Source organism: Octopus bimaculoides, chromosome 10 (genome assembly GCF_001194135.2).
Source record: "Octopus bimaculoides isolate UCB-OBI-ISO-001 chromosome 10, ASM119413v2, whole genome shotgun sequence".
Lineage (NCBI taxonomy): Eukaryota > Metazoa > Mollusca > Cephalopoda > Octopoda > Octopodidae > Octopus > Octopus bimaculoides.
Genome location: NC_068990.1, coordinates 55,166,001 through 55,189,857, shown reverse-complemented (window position 1 = coordinate 55,189,857; position 23,857 = coordinate 55,166,001). Strand labels below are relative to the sequence as shown.

Here is a 23,857-nt window from a genome sequence, read left to right as displayed (position 1 = left end):
TTTTATTTCCACCCATCGATCTTCTCTGCCCAATATTCCTGGGAGGGTCATGGGGGAAGACACCTCAGGTACCTCCTCCATAGGGTCCTATCAGAAGCAACTGTCATCGGACATTCTAATTTTCATTCATTAATGATTGTTCCCTCCTTGAACTGTTTTGGGGTCCTGAGACATGCATCCTCTGTGCTTCCAGAACAGGTTGCAGGATTATTGCTTTTTGTACCAGCATTGGATGGAGATTGAAATATATTCTTTCAAATGACCTCTTCTTTCTAAGATCTGCTCGTCTGTGCAACAGACAATGTGGTATGGTAGTTCTTTTGAATCCCTTTCAAATTGCAATTTTTTGTGGTCTTATTCATGCTATGCACCCAGCTGTCATTTGTATTTGATCCTGTTTTATTGTTATTGAATTTATTAGGATCCACTTCTTTTCCTTCCCTAGATACCAAGATAAAGTGGCGGAAACTACTTTTTAGAATACTGACAATTATGTTCCTAGGCAAAAGTTATTTATATAATCATACAACATTGACATATGAACTACAATGGATTAAGTAAATTGTAATGTAGTTATTAACAAAATGAATTCTAACATCATTATAAAATTGGTCGGTTCTGTTGTCATAACAAGCTATTGAAAGACTTTAATAAAGACTAAGTTCACAATAAGTCAAAATATATACAGATATGACTTGCTAGATTTATTTATTCATAACTTACGACAATGTTTTCTTTAATTTTAAGGTGTACAAAAAACCATATTGTACCTTTTCTTCCTACCCCCTGTAACAAAAAAAGAAGGGAAAAATTGACATTGGCAGGTTTCGAATTTAGTGGGCTGGAACGAATACTGTAAAGAAATCCAATTTGATTCTTAAATAACTCAGTCAATTCATCGCCTTTGTAAACCATTAAAAATTCATCTATTTTTAGCAAATTTTCTCATCTTCCTTTCTTGAATAATGCCACTTGTTAAGGTGTGGTCATTCAATGTTGGTGTTGATTCAGACCATTCAGCTGAGGCATTTATGTATGGATTACACAAAGGAATTCAACAAGAATTTACAGAGATGACTTCATACAATTCTCAACATAGTTGCCCTGTGTGTCATGAAAAGTTTTCCTCATTGAAGCCTAGTAATGAAGCAGAAGCAGATATCTATTATACTTCTAATATGATATCTTATAATGTAATCCACTTTACTCTCAATCAATGTTTCACATATTGCTGTCATTTTCACCTGCAGCATTACACAGAAAACATCAATATGCATTCATAATACCTACTACTACTACTACTACTACTACTACTACTACTACTACTACTTTCTAACAGGTACAAACCACACATTTTAAGGGAAGTGTTTATTTGAATTAATTGACCCTCAATATTGGTATTTATTTCATTGAATAATAACGAATTCAAATTTTGGCACATGCAGTCCTGGAGGCTTTTACTTGTACAACCAGCCATCACTTCTGCTATTACATTAATGGTTATTGGCCTTTAACAGAACTTTGCATTTCTAGTCAAGAGCCACTGCAGACCATTGAGGTAAAGTCCACTTCTATCCCCAAGCTTCAACCATGCACATTTTCTTGGAATCAGGTAGTGCATGCTTTGGTGCTGTATTGTACCTCTACCACCCAAGTCTATTGTGCAGCTTTTGTTACTGTCTTAAAATGTGCACCCTAGTTCTGACAATACAGTCTTCACCTTTTTTGTGTTGAAGAAATAGTCAAGGGCAAATCCCACCACAAGCCTTTCCTAAATACCTCATCTAAGTTTGTTATTAGGGCTCCCTCTAATTTAGTTTTCTGTATTGCTACTCCTTTATTAAACCTTATCAATTTTGTTCTAATCATTCTTTTCAGGATGAGTTACAATTTGTTGACAATTGCTCTAATCAATGCCCTCTAACTAATTCACAAATCCATTCATTGTAATCTTTGCGCCCCAGGAAAGATGCATTTAGTTTCCTGTAACTGGATCTTTGCCTATGAAGCTTATCTCAGTAGACCATACAGATCCCAAATTTGTGGTCTGTGTAGCTGATGACTTTAAAATGAGGACCACCTATGTTATCCTCATCTTCCTGGCGTATCACAAGTTTATCACCCTCATTGCAGGGCATGTCTAAGTAGTTTGAATTAGGGAGGATTGTTATGTTTTGTGTTGTTGTGTTACTGATGTTAGCAATGTTGCTCCTGTGCCTATTGTTATTAGGGATGGCCGGGGGTGTTCCGTCACTGTGTTTTGGTTGATACTGCTGTTTCTCTTCTTGTTATCACTGCTGCTGCTACTTTTGTGGCTAGCCAAGCTGACTTTACTGTTGCAGTTGTTGTGGTTGCATGCTAGTGTTGAATCTACTGCTACTTTTCTAATTGATGTGGTTGCTGTTATGGTAATGTCTTTGACAGCAATGAGAATTCTTTCCTCTTTTGCTGTGGATAGAAAGCCCTTTGCTGATTTATGACACTATATAAGTGACACATTGCTATTTATAGCAGCAGTAATAGTGATGGTGATAGCGATGATGGTGATGCTGGTAGTGTCAAAGACAGTCACTGTCCATTCTTTTGTTTTTGTTGCCATTGTTGTTGTTAACCATTCTATTGTCTTTACCTGTCAAGTTGGCAAAGGTGATAGTGATGGCTGTGCTTTGGTTTAAACTGTGGAACACAGTGTGAAGACTGGTTCAAAATACTTTTTTCTCCTCCAGTTTCCTGTTGAAGACCTTAATGCCAATTTTTTGATATTAAAAGAAAAAAAGGTAAATTCCTGAAAATATTGAAAAATTTGCTTTAAAGGGTGAAAGCAAATCGGAACTGATCAGTTCTTCAAGATCCTGGTCAGTTTAGCAACAGCTCAGAACAAGAGTATTTAAAATATTAAAACAGCTAAAGAACAAAACTTATCAGTGATTGATTCAAAGAGTATCCTGCTGACACTAAAACAACAACAATGATGACAGTGACAATAACAACAGCAATGACAGTAACAACAATAATGATAATAATAATCTTTTCTTCATTAAGGATAAGGGTTCATAGAGATACAGAAAAGTACAATGTAACTTTTAATGAGGAGGCTGACAAAGACATGTGGGAAGGAATAGAGAAGGTCTAGTAATTTATTTGTGAAAAGCTAGTCACAGTTTGGTCCACAAACTATTTCCTGACATTTGATCTCTCAGAAAAATGTTCCATATCAAGAGTTTTCCAGTTGAACAATATATTAGCAAAAGTCAGTTTAGTGTTGTTCATGATTACACTAAAAGCAATATGTGTATGTATACTGTTGTTGTCGACATTAAGATTTTTTACTCAGTTGAGTTGAAATGACTGTTTAATTTTATAAATTATGCAAAAAATATAAACATTATAAAACATGCAATAACTAAAACAAGATATAATAGTAAAAACAAAAATTGTAACATTTTCAGTCACATTTTTTTATAAATGCTCGCAGCATGCTGGTAGGCACTGTAATTATGTATTTGCTGCATGTTTATATCTATCCTTTTCAGGTAAATTCTCTTCCAAGAATAATTCATTCTTAAATTTGTAGCTCACCTGAAAATATATGACCCTTTACTCCTCACTAGTCATCCACACAGCAGTTTAACTCATAACTGTATCTTCTACATGGGACTTCTTGTCCCTTTTTCTCTGTTAGGATTTGCTTTTTTTTGTACCTTCTTTTTGCCATATACACTTTCTCTAGCAATTTGAAAATCTTGTTCAGCTTCTTTGCTTGTTCTTGAATGTAGCCATCAGACAAGAAATTCTATTTTGCAAAATGTCTCCCCCAATTCATATTCAAATATTCTGTGTTGTTTTGCATGTGAGTAAAGATACCAATTCCTTGTGAAACAGTGGAAATGTATTCATTTGGTAAAGAATGTATGTATGTGTCAGTGTTGTAGTTGGTATTGTTGACAACATTTCCAATCAAGTTATTCAAACTAGCATTTTGATTGCTAGAATATTATTGTTTCTTTTGGTTTTTATTCAGCATTCACATTCTACTATACATACCACTATTCTACTAAACCGCTATTCTTTTTTTCTGTATTTGTTATTTGCATTAGTGAGTTCACTGTCAATTGGGGTGGGGGTGGGGATGGAGAACGGATTGGAATTTTTGCAGCCATTTTTCATTTGTGTAGACAATGTGAAGATGAAATAAAACTTTGTCTAAAATATAGCAAACCTTATTTTTGTTTGAAACTCTGTATGGGTACACAGTAAACTTACTGAAACCCTTTGTATGCAAATAAGTTCAGTAGACCACAGTTCCATGTATTAAAAATGATTTTGTCCAAGTAGCAAGTCAAAAACATATCTAAGTCATCAGTTAGTAGTAATAATGATAATAATCCTTTCTACTAAAGGCACAAAGCCTGAAATTCTGTGGGAGGGGACTAGTTGATCATATCAACACCAGTGTTTCACTGGTATTTAATTTATCAATAATAATAATAATAATGGTTTCAAATTTTGGCTCAAGGGCATCAACTTCGGGGTGGGGTTAAGTCAATTATATTGACCCCAGTGCTCCACAAGTACCTATTTTACTGACCCTGAAAGGATGAAAGGCAAAGTTGGCCTTGGTGGAATAATAATAGGGCTACAGCAAATATTCTGCTCAATACTACAGATTTGCCTATCAGTTGTTTGACCTTAACCAGTTGAGCATGTCCCTTGGTGGCTGATGATATGTGCATCTCTGATCATGAGCAGAAGTAGTGGGGGGGGGGGAGCATCATAGCCATGTGTTGAAAGGAATTCTTTGGGGTTTGGATAATTCACCTCTGGAAATATGGGTGTTTTGTTCATCATCCTTAAAAAATCTTTATTCAGGGACCTTTTGAGCATGTTGGATTACTCAACCTGAAGAAAATTGTAACTGGGCCCCCACCTGCAAGGTCATACACTGTTTATCGTGATATGAAATCACTATGTCGTGCACATATGGCTGTGATGCACTTGCCTGGTGTACCCTTATCAGACAGGTAGTCAAGCAATGATTGGGGGGGGGGGGTAAGCACATAAAGAAACACACACTCACATACATACATACATACATACATACATACCTACATATCAATTAGAAAATGGAGGATTCCTTATGTACTTTGCACTTCTATCTGTAAATCCGGTTGGCAAAATAACATGGTTTGTCATAAGCACCTGTACTTTGTGGGGGTTTTTTTGTCACTTTAGCTATGAATTAAATTTATGAATTCAACGGGATACACTGTCTGAAAGTAGTTGGGTTCAGCATATTATCCTCCATTTCCTAATTGATATACAAATTTGGGGTAAAAAAAAACCCTTTTTTACCCGCTCCCATTTAGTGCACTTGGTATAACACTAGTGTAGCAATAATTGGGTACCCTCCAAGCAGTATATTGGATAGATACTATCCCTTAGTGGGTTGAATCCTCAACCCCTAACTCTCTCGCATACATACATACATACATACATACATATATATATATATATATATATATATATATATATATATATATATATATATATATATATATATATATATATATATATATATATATACGTACATGCAACAGGCTTCTTTCAGTTTCCATCTACCAAATCCACTCAGAAGGCTTTGGTCAGCATGAGGCTATAGTAGAAGATACTTTCCCAAGGTGTCATGCAGTGGGACTGAACTCAGAACCATGTGGTTGGGAAGGAAGCTTCTTACCACACAGTCCCCACCATCTGTTGACAATTGACAACTGGTGTTGGTTTGTTTACATCTCCATAACTTTATGTTTCAGCAAAAAAAGAGATTGATAAAATAAGTACTAGACTTATGATAAAAATAACTACTGGGATCGATTTATCAAATTAATTTCCTTCAAGATGGTGGCCTAACATTGATGCAGTCCAATAACTGAAACAAATAAAAGATAAAAGATAACCGAATGGATATTGTAGGAACAGGCAATTTAGTTATTTGAAGATTTGCTTCCCATTGTATGATGCTCGAATGACAAGGCTGTGCTAGATAGGACTATGTTGTGCAAGAGAATAGATTTGGTCATGAGAAATGAACTTTTAGATAATTGTGTTGAAACAGCAGGGTGGTATTACAGTTAGGTATGGATTAATATAAACTGCAATATTCTAATTTAGAAATATTTTCATTGTTGCTTATAAAATCATCCAACCATGATCATCATCATCATTTAACATCCGCTTTTTCATGCTTGCATGAGTTGAACAGAGTTTATTTGGGGCAGATTTTCTATGGCTGAATGACCTTCCTATCACCAACCCTCACTTGTTTCCAAGCAAGGTAGTATTTCACCATAGCCAGACTCATTATTGAAGAATATTGAAAATGAATGAAACTGCACGTATGACAATGACAATCATATACAACTATCATAAGATGTCAAGATGAGGAAGCACAAAGGCAGACAGACAGACAGACAGACAGAAAGACACATACACACAAACACCCATACACATAACAGCTTCTTTCAGTTGTTGTCTACCGAATCCACTCACAAGGATTTGAGTGACCTTGGACTATAGTAGAGAGCACTTACCCAAAGGACCATGCAGTGGGACTAGACCCTGAACGATGTAAACTGGGTAGTAAACTTCTTATCACACAGCCACACTTGCACCAAAAAAATTTCAGCCTTCTCAGCAGGGAATCGAATCCCAGTTTATCCCATGTGATAGGTGAAAATACTTATCACTATACCTCTGAGGAAGGTAATATTGTGGAGTTATAAATAAGATTATAATTCTTCAGAATATCAAGATATAAAGTTAACAATAAATAAAATATAATCATTTGTTCTTTTCTACAGAAAATGAACACCAAGAAACAAAACACAAATAAAATGCCCAATGCAAACAAAACGCTTGGCATTTCTTCCATGTTCCGGGATGAAAACAACCAATTAAAAATGATCTTCGACAAGGAAGATGGTTCGCAGACAATCAGATCTAGCACCAAATGTGATGGCTTGCAGAATTTAAGATTCACACCTGGAACCATCAGATCACCTTCTCGTGATCTACAAGCATCAGTAAGTTACAAATTTCATATATATTTTTCCTTAATTGAAACATACTTCCATTGCATGATGAACATAGAGCTAACTGTCCTAATGAGTCTATTTACAATGAGATTCAATTGTTCATTTTAAAAATTTGATTCCATCTGTGTTACCAGTAACCCTGTTTGCTCCTATCAAAGTTACAGACTTTGGAGCTACATATGAAAAGTCTTTTAAAAACACACATTCTATACCTTATTCTTAATTATTGTCCCAGTACAATTTCAGAGTCATTGAAGAGTTTGGATAGAATTCCTTGCAATATTTGTTTCAATTCTCTCCTTTCTGAGTTCAAACCTTATGGAGGTTCAACTTACCTTTTTATATTTACAGTGTTGATAAATAAAGTAGTAGTTAAGTACTGGTATAGACTCTTCTCTCTCTCTCTCTCTGTATGTATGTATGTATGTATGTATGTATGTATATATATATATATATATATATATATATATATATATCTGTCCGTGTTTCTATCAGGTCATTAAGAATGGAATGTTTGATTTTCTTACACATCAAGTTTGAGTCATTAACTCTAAAGTTTTATCCTGACAATTCATTGTTTTACAACATTGAAGAGTTACATCCTTACTTTTCGAAATGCAATTCATGGTGTCTGATTATATTGTGAGTTTTCTCTTGGAAATCAATTTTTGTGAACCCATGGATAGATAAAAAATTCATGTTGTTTATGAATATGAGTTCCGTCATGGAACCAATGCATCCCAGACAGCTTGAAGCATCAATGAGATGTTTGGTGAAGATGTGGCGAATGAGTGCACTGTACATCGATGGCTTAAGAAGTTCCGGTCTGGTGACTTTATTCTTGAAAATCAGCCCTTTGGTAGACTCAGGACCAAAGTGGATAATGAAGAGCTGGAAACGAACGGAAGCGGATACATCTCAAACTACTTGAGAATTAGCAGCAAGGTTTGATGTTTCGATTCCAACTGTATTGGACCATCTGAAACAAATCAGCAAAGTAAAGTTAGCTTGACCACGTGAACTGAATGAACATCAAATGATACGTTGTTTTCAAACTTGCTGTTCTTTGCTGTAACAGCGTAAAAGCAAACCATTTTTGCATCGTATTGTTACATGTAATGTAAAATGGATTCTTTTCAACAATGGCAAGTGTTCTGCATGGCGATTGGATAGAGACGAAGTGCCAAAACACAATCCAAAAAAGAATATTCACCAAAAGAAAGCTAATGGTGTCTGTTTGGTGGTCCAGTGCTGGTGTCATCCGCTACAGCTTCATGAGACCTAGTAAGTCAATTACAGTGGATGTATACATCGACCAATTGGATGAAATGATGAATGAACTTGCAATTAAACAACTACAAGCGAGATTGGTCAATAGAGACAGGCCAATTCTCTTGCAAGACAATGCTCGACCACATGTTGCACAAAAAAACGCTACTCAAGTTTCAGGAACTGAACTTGGAAGTACTCTGTCATCCACCATATTCACCAGACCTTGCACCAATTGACTATCATGTTTTCCAGGCATTAGACAACTTTTTGCAAGGAAAAATCTTCAAATCTGAAGATGAAAAATCAGCTTTTCGGGATTTCATCACCTCTTGCTCTCCAGCACTCTTTATTGCCGGCATAAATAAGCTACCGGTAAAATGACAAAATTGTGTTGATAATTTAGGTGCATACTTTGATTAAGTGCATTGCATTTTGTTGAAATAAAGTAAAATGAACTTCCAGTTCAAAATTAGTCATTTCATTCTGAATGACCTGATATTTCTCTCTCTGTCTCTTCTCTTTCCCACTCTCAGAACTAAATTGCACCATGAGAAGGATTGTAGAGGTTTCATTTCTCTAGAGATGGCAAAAGGTGTGCAATGGACTAACAAAGCTCTCGTTATTAAAAAAAAACAAAAAAAAACAGAACAATGTCATATGCCAGTGGAAGCATCTCAAGACAAGTGCAATTCTGCATGAAACAAAAATTAAGAAGACATTAAATACATATATTTACTATGAATAATATTTACCATTTGAAGTTTCCTGATAAAATAGGTAATTCTTAAAAAGATTTTTCAAAATACTTTAAAATACTTTAAATATATTTTAGAAATAATTTAGAAATATGTCATCAGAATGTAGGTCTACCAATTCTATATTGCTATTATCACAGGTACTTAGGTCAATGTCTCCATTTAAATACTTATATAGTAAACTATAGTAATAGTCTACTTATTTAATAGTATATATGTACTACTATTACTTCCAGTCATATTCGAATATTCCCTCTTTGGCTTGTGAGTGTTAATGTAGATATAGAATGTCAGTAAAGTATTTTCTACAGAGAATGTTTATTTTCATCTATAAAAGATGCATTAGGAAAACAAACCAAAAGAATTAAACAAACATTTGTTAACACAGGGTATTTGAGCAAGCTAGTAAACGAAACTGTAGAATGACTTGTAAATCAAATTTACCACACCTACACAGATATAACACTCAAACTATACATTAAATGATATCATACATATCAATTGCATTCTAATTATAGATTGAATGATAATGGTTGTATTAATAACATGTATTGGACCCAATTTTAAACTGTGTATATTACAAATACACTGAGATTATAAACCCATAAAACATAAAAACCACAGAAGGTGCATCAGATGAAATATGTAATAGACAAATTCCTTGCATACAGATAATTTCTGTTTCATGACTCAAACTATAAGAAGTACTATACTTTCTCACTGGTTGACTTTGCATGTACATTAGGGAAATATTACAGTATATTATACAACAGAACATTAACAAACATTTTAGTCAGTAAAAGAACCATCCAGCATAGCAGAAGTCCTCAACCACCAGGTTGTGGACTGGTACCAGGCCATAGATCATTTGGTACTGAGCTACACAGAAAGAATACATTTTTAATTTTATTTCCATTTTATTAATTATCACAGTCTGTAGTTTTATTTTTTTTTAAATCATCACTTCCATCTGTGTCCCTTCCCTGTTCTTGTCTATGTCTGTTTTTTTATGCACCAATAAATTAAGTCCACAAGCTAAGTGTAACAATCTCTGCATTATGGTGCAAATAAGGTGCATAATATACAATGTGATAATTACATTTACATTGTATATGCAATAATTAAATTATATATTATACACTTTATTGTGTTTTGCTATGCATGTGTTCCCTGGTCTATGGAAAAATTGTCTTGCATGAAACAGTCCATAGTGCATAAAAGATTGAGGACCACATAAATATAGGTGGTCAGCCAGGGAAGGTATGTATATTAAATTAAAACATCAGCCATCATTCATAAGTGAGCATGACTTGCTGGTATGCACCATACTTTCACTAATTGTTCTTGGTACCTATGTAGTTGTAGGCAGATATATAAACACCTTCTTGGCCTTTTCACCCTCGACCTAGCAGAACATTCAGGATGTAACACCTGGAAGTTGAAAGGGATTTATCAGTGCTTGGCATGTACTGATTTTCAGCTGAGTTGACTTGACCAGTGTGAAATGAAGTACCTTGCGCAATGATTAAATGTGCAATCTAATCCAAGAACAAAACCCACAATTATATGATCACAATTATATGATCAAGTGACCCAAATTTTAACTTAATATCCTCTCTTTTTTCAGCCCCAACATAGAAGTTTCAAATCTTATGCAATGAAAAAGCATGCCATTCTCACTGCCATAATCACCAACTACAGTGATTCTGAGATTGCAACCTTCTTAAATGTCACCAAGTCCTTCATATTTAAAATCAGAAAAGAACTTCTGACCTCTGTGGGAATGTGTTTACTGTGGCCAAAAGAAAAACAGAAAAATAGTCTCCACTGTTAGTTGTTGTCAGAAAAGTTGAGTTTGTCTAATAAGTTGAGGACATCATCAACAAAAATTGTGGAAAGTGAATGAGGATTATCACTCACATTATCAATCATCTCTTATGTTGAAGTCAAAGATTATACATGTGGTGCATAAAGTCATCAGGTATAAATCCTATATTATGAGAAGAGGGCAGTTCACGTCCAATAAGACTCAGGAGAAGCATGTGGCCTGATCGAAGAGTTGTTGAACAAACTCAAGTACTCTGAGGAGCCCAACATGCTACTGAGAAGAATTTTGTCCAAATCAAAAAGTAAACAACAAGAATAACAGAAAGCTTTGTGCTAGCCCTACTGAAGTCTCCACTGTTATGCATGCCAAGTTCCTATCATATGTGATGGTCTTGTGGGGTGTGAGCAATGAAGATTATGTCATGCCTCCTCATTTTTCCCCACAAGGTCTTAGGATCAATGCAGCAGCCTACATCAAGACAATGGAGATGACTGTCAAGCCCTGGATCAAGAAAGTTGCTTCAGGTGGGGGGAGGCCATATGTGTTCCAGCAAGACTCTGCTCCCTCTCACACAACCTGCATACATCAGGAGTGGATTGCCAGACGTTTCCATGATCATGTTACCTCTAACATTTGGCCTCTTCACTCTCCTGATTTAAACTCACTGCATTACTATGTCTGAAGTGTCGTTGAGAAGAAGACCGACAAGTGTGCCCTCAATAAAAAGGCTGGAAATGAGGCTGATGATGGCTTTATCAAATAACCCTTTGTGCTGCATATCTAAGAATATGTGTACCAAATTCTATAAAAATATATTGGTTTTTCTAATGAATATTTTTGTTTCGCTTAAAGGCTTGTTCTCAAACAGCTGAGGCATCTCCTATGAATATTATTAACAAATTTATCTATGTGAGTACAGTATTTATGAATATAATCTACTTTCAACTTTCAGGTATATGCTTCTGTCCATCAATATACTGAATATTCAAAATCTGAAACGAGTGGAGATGCAGACAGGGATTCCATCACAAGTGATGTTTTATTTGCAGCTTCAGATACTTTTGAAAATTTTGCAAGGAAAAACTTCCAGCTGAAAGATGTTCAACCTGACTGCTTCTCCAAAGAGCCTCTCTTAATTTCATTGCTTCCACCCAAAGATAAAAATACGCACTTGGTAAATAATCCTTTTATTCTTTATCTCCATGATATAATTTTGTTTGTAAATAATGCAATACATACATAAGTGCATGTTTATAGATATACATGTGTTCATACATGTATGCATGCATGAAGGCATACATAAATAATTGCACTCATACATGCATGCATATCCATATACTGCATACTTATACACATATGTATGTATGTATGTATGTTTGTATGTATGAACGTACGTACATGCATACATAAGTATGTATGTATCTATCTATATTTTTGTGCATGGATGTCTACCATTAGCTAACATAATCTCCATTCGCACACACACACACACACACACACACACATTGTTTACAGTTCCATTATAGGTAAGATCAACAAAAAAAAGGACCCCATCCAGTGAGAAATAAATATCATTTAATGTACACAGTTACAAAAGAGCTACTAATAGTTTCTATGCTTTAAGACACAATAAATTGACAGCTTTATCTAACAGTCCTAGGAGAAAGTTTTTCACTGCAACATGTGTGAAAACACATACCAAGCTGTGAATGATACCACTGGATCATAGGATGCATACATTTCTGTAGTTGTTCCCATCTAAGGCATCACTTTTAGCCTTGTAGCAGCTAACTATAATACTACTATACCAGTCATTGGGGATGGTGCCTTCCTGAATAAACTGATTAATTATATGGGTGACTAAGCTGTATCCTACACCACCAGAAATTTTAATCATCTCGGCAGTGATTCTTGGGGCTTTCCCTGTCTTCTTGACCTTAATTGTCTTATCTATTGTGCTGCCATCAACTCTGATGGCTGGTCCTTCAATTGGTTCAATATTTGGTAGACTCTGTTTCTCCCATTTATTTTCCACATTTAGTAACCTTTCATAGTGACACTTCCATGCATCTTTCTTCTCTGAGTCACAAAGTGTAAACATATCAATATCCATTTGCACACATTTCTCACCCACCACGTCTCTGTTTTCTATGATACACTGCTTTGCAATCTTGAACACCTCATACCTCTGACCCTCATGCTGTCAAACATTTGCAAATCTCTTACCTTCAGCTATTCCTTTTGCTATGTAAACTTGATGCCTAGCTGCCCTTTTTGGCTACCTGATATAATTCTCTGCTTTGCTTTGCTTTGTATTGCTTTGCTTGGAAACAGGTAAGGCTTTGCAAATAGATAGGGCATCAGTCCATAGAAAATCTACATCTATAAACTCAGTTTGACTGATGCAGACATGGAAAAGTGAACATTAAAATGCTGCTGCTGCTACTGCTGCCGTTGATACATACATATATGTATGTATATCCACACACACACACACACACACACACACACACACACACACACACACATACATATATATCTTTTCAATCAAGCTTATATACACACATAAGTATTGAATTTCTGATAATCCATTCTGCTGTGGTTTGTCAAATGCATTTAACCACAAAACTAAAATGAAAACACTGCTGAAAGTTTTCTAAGTTTTGGTTAGACAAATTAAATGTTTAATTTTTCTGTTTGTTAATGCTGTCTTAGTTAAACAAAAACTAAGTTTTTTTGTTACCTTACTGAACACTGTGAAAACAAAATTGAAAGGTTAAATTATGTTCCTTTGCTTTGCAAGGAATTGAATAAACAAACTTCCCAGTCAATCAAGATAAAGTTAAATGAATACATTAAAGAAGAAAGAAAATTTTTTTCCCTTTTCTGATAGCATTCTATAAAACAAACATATTTGCAGTTCATGTCACTACTTGTGATAGTTACAGTTTAAATTTAGTTTCAAAATTAAAGTTGGTTAATTCATCTGAGCTCTAAGCAATGGTATTTAACTTTTGATGCTTCTTAGCTTAGACATCTCACTTCATTGATCCTTGTTGTTGTTATTGTTAATTCTAGATAAGTCTCGATCATGCTGACCTATGATTAAAGCAATATGTTACTCCTGGACTATAATATGTTTCCACAGGCTTTTGACTATATCACTGAACAATTAACCTGTTTCTACTGCCAATACCAAAAACACTTCCTCTCTAAATAGATCTGGCACATGTTTTATTAAATCTAATTCACATCATTTAACATTCCTTTAGGTCCTGAATTAGGTATTAGCTATCATTGCAAACTCTTTGAATTTCTTTTGTGATGTGTGGTAAGAAGTTTACTTTCCAATCACATGGTTCCAGGTTCAGTCCCAGAGCATGGCACCTTGGAGAAATGTTTTCTACTATAACCCCAGATAACTAAAGCCTTGTGTGTGGACTTGGTAGACAGGAAATGAAGGAAGCTTATTTCATGTATATATATGTATGTATGTATATATATATATATATATATATATATATATATATATATATATATACATGTGTGTGTGTGTGTGTGATGGCATCACATAAAGACATCCAGTACACTCGGTAAAGTGGCTGGCATTTGGAAGGGCATCAAACCATAGAAACAGTCCCAAAATAAATGACTGGAGCCTGGTGCTGCCTTCTGATTTTCCAGCTCCTGTCAAACCACCCAACCTATGCCAACATGGAAAATGGACATTAGATGATGATGATGATGATGTATATCTCTGTGCTTGTCCCTACCACTGCTTGACGGTTGGTGTTCATTTATTTACATCCCTGTAACTTAATACTTTGGCAAAAGAGGCCAAAAGAAAAAACAAATACCAATCTATAAAATATAAGAAGTGTGATCATTTTGTTCGACTAAAACTCTTGAAGGTGGTGCCCCAGCATGTCCGCAGTCCAGTGACTGAAAGAAGTAAAAGATAAAAAGATAAATGACAAAAGCACTCTCTGAATAGATCTTGCACATTTTGTTTATTAAATCTAATTCTTATCATTTAACATTCCCTTAGTTTCTGGTTTTGGTATTGACTATTGTTGTAAACCCTTTTGTGATTTATTCAATTTTTTGCAATTTTATGAAGTCAAATCCAAATTAGGATGGAATCAAATTTATGTTTGAAGACAGTTTACATAGTCTTTTATTGACAAATATTTGAGATGGTACATGAAGAGTATCATTTATTTTAATAGCATTTATAAGTTTGAAGTTATCTCTGTGAAGAAAAAAAAAATAACCTATCAGAGATCTTTGTCTGCGGCAAGATTTGAATTCATCACTGCAGCAGAACACTGCAACACTTTTAATTTATTCTGGGTCCATTCTGCTTATATTGATGAGCTATATTTCCACATGTTTACCTATTTTAGTTTTGTGCATGTGGACCATATGACAGAATATGAAAAGTTGACGTAGCTCATTCTCTACATGTAATTATATTGATACAGTAGTTTTAACATGGAAAATATTTTCAGTAACTGTATTTTTGTTAATTCTCTTTCTTTCTTCTTACAGGCAGCCATGTCTTCGTGGATAACCATTTTAAAAATAATGGGTGATTTTCCAGAGTGTGATTACACATCTATAAAAAGTTTGGACGTATGTATTATTTTAATCTATATATTTCCCATATAATATTTATTTAAAATTATATAATTGCACATAACATTTGTTATATGCATTATAAACTATATTAATTTTGTTTCTTTATATAAGACAATTTACATATAATGTACTGCATATAATATGCAACTAGTATATCTCTCTTTCAACCCATGTTAATGATCAGCAACTGAAATGAATTAATGAGGAAATCTTTTACTTTAAGACACATATCAAAAGCACACAAAGACTTTTAACTTTACTTAATCCTTTAGCATTCAGATTATCTGTAAAATATAATACCTATTTATTCATATTGTCATAAATTAATAATACATTATCTTGTAGATTTCAGATTTTGATGATCTGATTGTTTTATTTTTAGAATGACATTGCAGGGTAGTTGTGAGAGGCCTGATCTGGTCAGTTTGAAAACAAAGCAGGTAAAATATTTGGGCCAGATGTGGCCAGTTTGAATGCTAAAGGGTTGAACATTCATTATTAGGTATCAAAATTTTCATCACACTAACTGTGACCTGGTCACTGACATGATTACACAGTAACTACACCAAGACCAGATTGCAATTGGTGAAACGAAAATTTTAACACCAGATAATAAACGTTTAAGTGAAGTTAATAGTCTCTATGTGTCACTGAATGGCTGATGTGTGTCTTCCATACTGCAATCGTTTTAGTTTCAACACAGTCTCAGCTCAAATCACTTATCTGGCAATGACACCTTTGAAATTTTACTTTTAGCATTCTCCAAAATGCTTCAGAGACACTTAGCTAGTCGTTTCAGAGTCAATAAATACTGTAATCTTCAGGAGATGCTGGTAAGTTATAAATCATAAATACAATCTACAACAGAGAACTGGTTTAAATATGGTCATAATTAATGAAAGTGAAAAAAAAAACTTTGTATAAGATCTTGCTACCAGGCACTTTCTCTCTCTCTCTCTCTCTCTCTCTCTCTCTCTCTCTCTCTCTCTCTCTCTCTCTCTCTCTCTCTCTCTCTCTCTCTCTCTCTCTCTCTCTCTCTCTCTTTCTCTCTCTCTCTTTCTCTCACACACACACAGATAGATCTTTGTTGGTCTTTTTTTGATGATGCAGTTGTTCAATCAGTTGAATAACATGCTCTTGAATTAAGCAGTTGAGCATTTCACAGACATGTGTATCCTTTTCATAATTCATTCCCTGAAGACAGGAAAAGCCTCTGGCCTATCAGGAATCACCGCTGAGATGCTTAAAATATCTGGCAGTGTAGGCTAGGGTCTAGTCACCCATGTAGTTAATCAGGCGGTACACGGAGTCATACCCAATGACTAGTGTAGCAGCACTATAGTCAACTGCTAGAAAGGTAAAGGCAACACCTTACATAGAAATAATTACAGAGGTATCAAATTGTTGGATCAGGTGATGAAAGTTATGGAGAGGGTCATATCCTAACTAATTAGAGAGAGAGTTATTGTAGATGAGATGCACTTTGGGTTTGTGCCAGGAAAAAGCACCGCTGATGCTATATTTCTGGTAAGACAGCTGCAGGAGAAATACCAGGCCAAAGATAAACCTCTGTACTTGGCTTTTGTTGACATGGAGAAAGCCTTTGACAGGACCCCTTGATCCCTTATCTGGTGGTCAATGTGGAAACTAGGGATAGATGAGCGGTTTGTAAGAGCTGTACAAGCCATGTACAGGGATGCTGTTAGTAATGTGAGGGTTGGCAATGAGTATGGTGAAGAATTCAGTGTACGAGTAGGAGTTCACCAAGGATCAGTCCTCAGCCCCCTTTTTTTCATCATAGTTCTCCAGGCAATAACAGAAATTCAAGACAGGCTACCTCCGGAAACTCCTCTATGTTGATGCTCTTATAGCTTAATCACTAACAGAACTAGAGAAGAAGTTTCAAGTGGGGAAGCAAGGTCTAGAACGAAAGGGCCTTAGAGTTAACCTAGCAAAAACCTAAGTGTTAGCAAGTAGGAAAGCAGACAAATCACAAATCCCTTCAGGTAGATGGCCCTGTTCAATCTGTAGAAACGGCAAAGGTAGAAACTCCGTAAGATGTACCTGGTGTAAGCTATGGGCACATAAAAGGTGCAGCAATATCAGAGGAAGGTTAACAGAGAAAATAGTTTTTGTGTGTGGAAGGTGGTACAATTAACACTAAAAATGTACAGAAAATAGATTCCATCACGAGCCAGGGTGGGAAACTAGAAGTAGTCGATAGCTTCTGTTACCTAGGGGACCAGGTCAGTAGCGTTCAGAGTGAAAGGCAGACTGTATGATGCCTGTGTGCAAACAGCCATGCTACATGGCAGTGAAACATGGGTTACGACTGCAGAGTACATGTGTAGGCTTGTAAGAAATGAAGCTAGTATGCTTCACTGGATGTATAATGTCAGTGTGCATGCACAACTGAGTGTAAGCATCCTGAGAGAAAAGTTGGGCATAGGTGGCATCAGATGTGGTGTGCAAGAGAGATGACTGTGCTGGTATGGTCATGTGATGCATATGGATGAGGACAGCTGTGTGAAGAAGTGTCACACTCTCATGGTGGAGGGAACCTGTGGAAGAGGTAGATCCAGGAAGACATGGGACGAGGTGATGAAATGCAATCTCTGAATGCTGGGCCTCACAAAGGCAATGACAAGTGACTGAGACCTTTGGTGGTATTCTGTGCTTGTAGTCGTGGCTGATGCTAGTGTCACATAACTGGCTTATTGAAAGCACTCTTCAAACATTGGGTGATATACTGTGCTTGTGAAGACCTGTCGAACCAATAGTTGTGGCCAATGCCAGTGCTGTGTGACTGGCACCTGTGCTGGTGACATGTAAAAGCACAGTTCAAGCATTGAGCCTCATAGAGGCTGTGACAGGTGACCAAGACCTTTGGTGATATACTGTGCTTGTGTAAACCTGTCAAGCCAAGTGAGACCATAGTCATGATCGATGCTGGTGTCAGGTCAATGACACCCATACCAGTGGCACTTAAAAAACACCCACTACACTCTCAGAGTGGTTGGTGTTAGCAAGGGTATCCAGACATAGAAACCTTGCCAAATCAGATCAGAACCTGGTGCAGCTCCCCAGCTTAACAATTTTCAATCAAACCATCCAACATATGCCAGCAGGGACAACAGAAATTAAATAATGATGACGACGATTAGCAAAGTCAGCATGATATAGTGTGTGTGATAAGACTGTATCTTTAAATTACAGTTTCTGTAATTTAAATTCTGTGCCTGATAATTGGTAGTGTCTTGGTCAGTGAATCTTCTGTGATGGTCAGTAATAATTGGCAAGATGAGCTACTATGGATAATACTATCTCAAAGTGTGTATGCATGTGACCAGGGACCACATGTGAACTTGTATTTCCACTCCAAACATGTGTTGGTCAGAGTTGACTCAACCCATCCTGGGTGAATGCCACCACAAGTATAAGTATGTGTGTGTGTGTGTGTGTGTGTGTGTGTGTTCTAAGCCTACAGGCACAACAGCACTTATCCTGATTTCTGAGATGCTTAAACAACTAAAAATACATGACTTCCCCTGGAGGGGTTGCTGCTGGAATTTATTTTCACTGAATAAACTAGAGTAAAGATTATTTGCCAACATAAAGTGGCAGTCTTGGTTAGGATGATTGTTACTGTTATTTAGCCCCAGGAAACATCATCTCCAGCTGGCTATACAACACACTATCTGCGTCCTTATATTTTCGAACAAGGGAGTTTAGCATCGCCACTCAGCTCAATGCAATATCTGCGTACCAATGGCTTCTGGGTTAGTTCTCTTCATCAGCATAGAATAACTGCTCAGCTAGAGATGGCGCCACTGAACTCTTGTTCAAAATATATACTTTTCAAAATGACACACAATCACTGGTCTTATAAATAGAAAATTATTATTTCTAAATCTCTGAACGAGAGACATTTAGTAACAGTACTCTAGAGTAAAGGTTATTTGCCAACATAATCTAGAAGTCCTGGTTGGGGTGATATATATATGATGGAATTAAATGAGCTAAGGAAATAGACATACGAACATTAAGGGAAGTCAATCGAAATACTAAACCAAACTTAAAAATACTCCCATACATCTCCACACATAACCCTAGAAACAACGAAGCCTTTAACATTATCATCTACCCATCCTCACAAGAGATAAAACAATGAACAAAATCTTAGGCTCACAAAATTATCAAAAGCAAAATGCAACCTAAAACATTGAAAAAAATATTAACCAGTGCAAGACTATTTCCATTAACAACAGAACCAAAAGTGAAAAAATGTGGTCGACCTAACAGCTGTAGTAAACCTAAACCTATTTGTGTTTTCATTTATATAACTCAGTTGAACTCAGCATTGTGTTGTGAATGACTTAGAAATTCTAAACCACAATGTAACCTTCATTTCATTAAGGTGATCTCAGCCTGATGATTAGTTATGATGAGCCTAGTTGATTGCATAACAATTGCATCATGAGTTTCAGCTAGCTTGGAAACATATGTAGCATGCATTTTACTTGTTCTTCTCCTTCACTTTGGATTTTTATTCACATTTTTAGCAGCTTTAGTTGCTAACTGCAAGCCATACAAAAACTATCAGTTAATTGAATTTCCTCACAATTTCAATATGGGAAAAAGTGTATCTCTCAATGCCAATAAATTGTTATTGTATCTTATCATATATTATCCACTTTTTGTTCTCTATATCTGCCACTTACTACTTGAAGCTTACATTCTTCCTACACTCAGATCCTTGGATCACACATTTATACATACATACATACATACACACACATATATGCAAGTTACATGGCAAAAAAACAACAACAAAAAAGCATCTAGTACACACAGTAATGTGTTTGACTCAACTGCTCTTATCAAATTGTCCAACCCATGCCAGCATGGAAAACAGACGTTAGATGATGATGACAATGGTGTTAATATTTACATATACATTACATTAGTGGAAGAAACACACACACACACACACACACACACACACATCCACACATTTATCAATTTGTAATTGTGTTTTCTTCCATTTCCCAGAGCCGACCAATACCATTCAATTTCATCAGGGAACACTTTGCCAAGAAGTTATCTAAAAAGGATATTGATGATGCGATAAAGAAATATCAAGAGCTGGTGGGTATAAATTTCAGATTAATGTCATGAACATTTAGTTTATATGTCCTTGGTCACTGTGCTTTTCTATGTCAGTCAGTGATAAAGGTTAAATGCAAACACACACACACACACACACACACAATAGCTTCTTCCAGTTTCTACTTACCAAATCCATTCATAAGGCTTTGGTCAGCCCAGGATTATAATAAAAGACACTTGCCCAAGGTGCAGCACAGTTGGACTGGACACAGAACAATGTGGTGGGAAGCAAACTTCTTACCACGCAATCACAGTATATTTTTGATTCTGATTGCTGCTGTGGTCTTGAAGAAGGTAATAGAGAACCATTCCAATATTCTGCACAACCCAAATCTTCTAAGTAAGCTTTGCTATTGCATATCACTCTTGGTTTTGAATACAAACTGTCTGAATGTGATGTGTCATATTTCATCCCATTTTAAACTCAGACATCAAATCAGGAGGATACTTTTACCCAACAGAGACAGATTACATATAATGACATGATAAGATGACAATATGTCTACAAACATTCTCTTGAACTGTATTGTTTTGTCTCAGTCATGGTGCAAATGAATAATCAGTAGAGAGCCATATGAAATGCTTTAATATGTCAAAGCATTTCAAGATTATGCAAAGTGTTAGATTAAGAGTGGTATCAATTTAAATTTCAACACACAACAGTCTGTGTTCAAATTTTGCTGTTGTCAACTTTATCTTTTTATCTCTTTGTTGATAAATTAGAAATTGGCTAAATCAATTGAATATGTTTATTTCATGCAAATTCTGGCCTTGTCACATGTCTAAAACAATGAATATGTTCCTGACGTATGAAATATTATTTTCTTTTTCTAAGGATTTATAACAAGAAAATCAAAAACAATGACAGCAATATTTTTTTTTTTTAATTAATTTATAAAGGGTAACAACCCACAAATTGATTGTACAAGCGTTCCATTCCTGTTTCCTGGACATCAAGTCCTTGACCATATTCAATTTCTGTGCTGTCTTGGCATGTTGAAGAATAGTCTCAGGTAAGTTTCTTAAATGGTAACATTTTTATGTATGAATATTCAACATCATACACATGTATATATCATCATTTATAGATTTCATATTCCATTTTGTTTTGTTTCATACACATATAGAATGCATTTAAATATGCTCATCCAAACATGTTATTGATAGTTGAAGGAAGGACTATATATAGATTAAATATCTTATTTTGGGTTACCAGCACAAAGGTGTCTCTTCTGGTATCCATTTTATTGCAAACAAACAGACCAGCTATTTAGATAATTTGATATCTTGATGTGCAGCTTTCTTATTGAAGCAATGGACAAGTCAGAGGTGTACATCCCTTTTCCTTTTTTCCCCCAATCAGACTCAGAGGCTCAACAAAGAAGATTGTGGGTACTTTGTTTCCTCCTCTAAGTTTTAATGTTTTACTGTTCTTTGATTAAAAACTCTTTGAAATCAAAATGTGTTTCATTATTTATTAGCATTGTGAAAGTGCATGACCTAGTGGTCAGAGTGTTGCACTCATGATCACAAGATCAGGTTTTTGATTCCCTTATTGAGTGGGCAGTGTGTTGTGTTCTTGAGCAAAACACATCATTTCATGTTGCTCCAGTTGACTCAGCTGTAAATGAATAACCCAGCAACAGACTGGCATCCCCTTCAGAGAAGATGTGATCTTGGTCACTTATACACTACGGAAACCAGGCAGCAAGCCCTGTAAGTCCCAGGAATTGAGACAGTGTTTATTTTTATCCACTGGCCTTAAAGTAAACACTATTGATTTATTTAAGCATATTTCATAAAAAAATATAGTTATATATAATGTCGTTAACATATAAAGTCATTAAGGTCATGAGCTGGCAGAATCATTAGCACGCTAGGCTAAGTGCTTAGTGGCATTTCATCTATCTCTACATTCTGTCCATCAAGGTCGACTTTGCCTTTCATCCATTCAGGGTTGATAAAATAAATACTGGGGTCAATGTAGTTGAAATTGTAGTGAAATCCTTGAAATTGCTGGCCTTGTGCTAACATTTGAAACCGAAATATAGAGTTAGTGTGCTTTGGAAAGAAAAGAAAAAAAGTAAAACTTAAACAGTATTCAGAATAATAAAAGTCAAAACCAAAGTGCTGAGACTGTTGCATGAAAAGTGACTGAGTATATATGACAAGAATTCTGTGTGTATACATAGATATATGATGATGTTGCTGTTTAGACCCAATTCATTCCTGATTGAGCAGGTCTATGATCAAAAGCAAGCTAGCCTCAACAATTTTGTCTCTTTAGGGCTATCTAGGATTATATCTAATGTGCCCTTCCCTTTTATGATTTGATGGAGATTTGTCTATTATTTCTAGCAGGTAAAATGAATATGTAAGAGCTTCCTCATTGACTTACATAGATGTATGTTTGTATATGTAGTGCAAGTATAAATGGAATTCTGGTTTTATTCTACAAATTTTATACCATTAATAAACGAGCTGGTTTCAAGCCAAGAAACAAGGTCCTTTCACTAGAATTTAGGCATCAACTAGAATATATATATATATATATATATATATATATATATATAATATTAATGGTTTCTTATTAGGAAACCAATAGATTTTATACAGGGCTGCAAGGAGAAGTGCACAGAATAACTGAGACAAGAGTAAAATATTAGTTAAAGACTAAAAAGACTGAGTTTACGACTCAACATATCACACCCCCTCAATGAACATATACAAGAAATATAGCATAATCCGTCAAACATAAGGAATAAGAAGAAATAATGCAAGAAAAATAACGGAAGAAGAAATAATAAATAAATAAAAATATAGCATATAGTATAAAATTTCTATACACAAATATATTGTTTCAAGCGATAACATGGAACTGAAAAAAATTGAGTTAAAGATATAATACAATACACGTGAATATCATTTCATAGAAGTTAAAAAAGTTAAAATTAATACGGAAGGAGTAAAAATTTCAAATATATAATATAATAATATAAGTCGATATAGTAAAATAAAATGAAATGAAGAAATGAGGTACCATAAAGTAGTCTGTCGCTTGAAAAAACAAGGACAGAAGTGATTTAACACCACTTAGAATT

General features: G+C 35.3%; 1 protein-coding gene across 2 annotated transcripts in view; it reads left to right on the top strand.

Moving 5' to 3' along the window:
- LOC106872589 (myosin-VIIa) overlaps nucleotides 1–23,857 on the top strand; it is a 99,496-nt gene that overhangs the window by 21,486 nt on the left and 54,153 nt on the right. For both annotated transcript variants that reach the window (XM_052971213.1, XM_014919623.2), the window contains 5 exons: nucleotides 6,858–7,079; nucleotides 11,899–12,120; nucleotides 15,498–15,581; nucleotides 20,640–20,735; nucleotides 21,657–21,769. In XM_052971213.1, coding sequence (XP_052827173.1) covers nucleotides 6,861–7,079; nucleotides 11,899–12,120; nucleotides 15,498–15,581; nucleotides 20,640–20,735; nucleotides 21,657–21,769 — 734 coding nt within the window. In that variant the 5' untranslated portion in view covers nucleotides 6,858–6,860. The remainder of the gene's footprint in view (nucleotides 1–6,857; nucleotides 7,080–11,898; nucleotides 12,121–15,497; nucleotides 15,582–20,639; nucleotides 20,736–21,656; nucleotides 21,770–23,857) is intronic.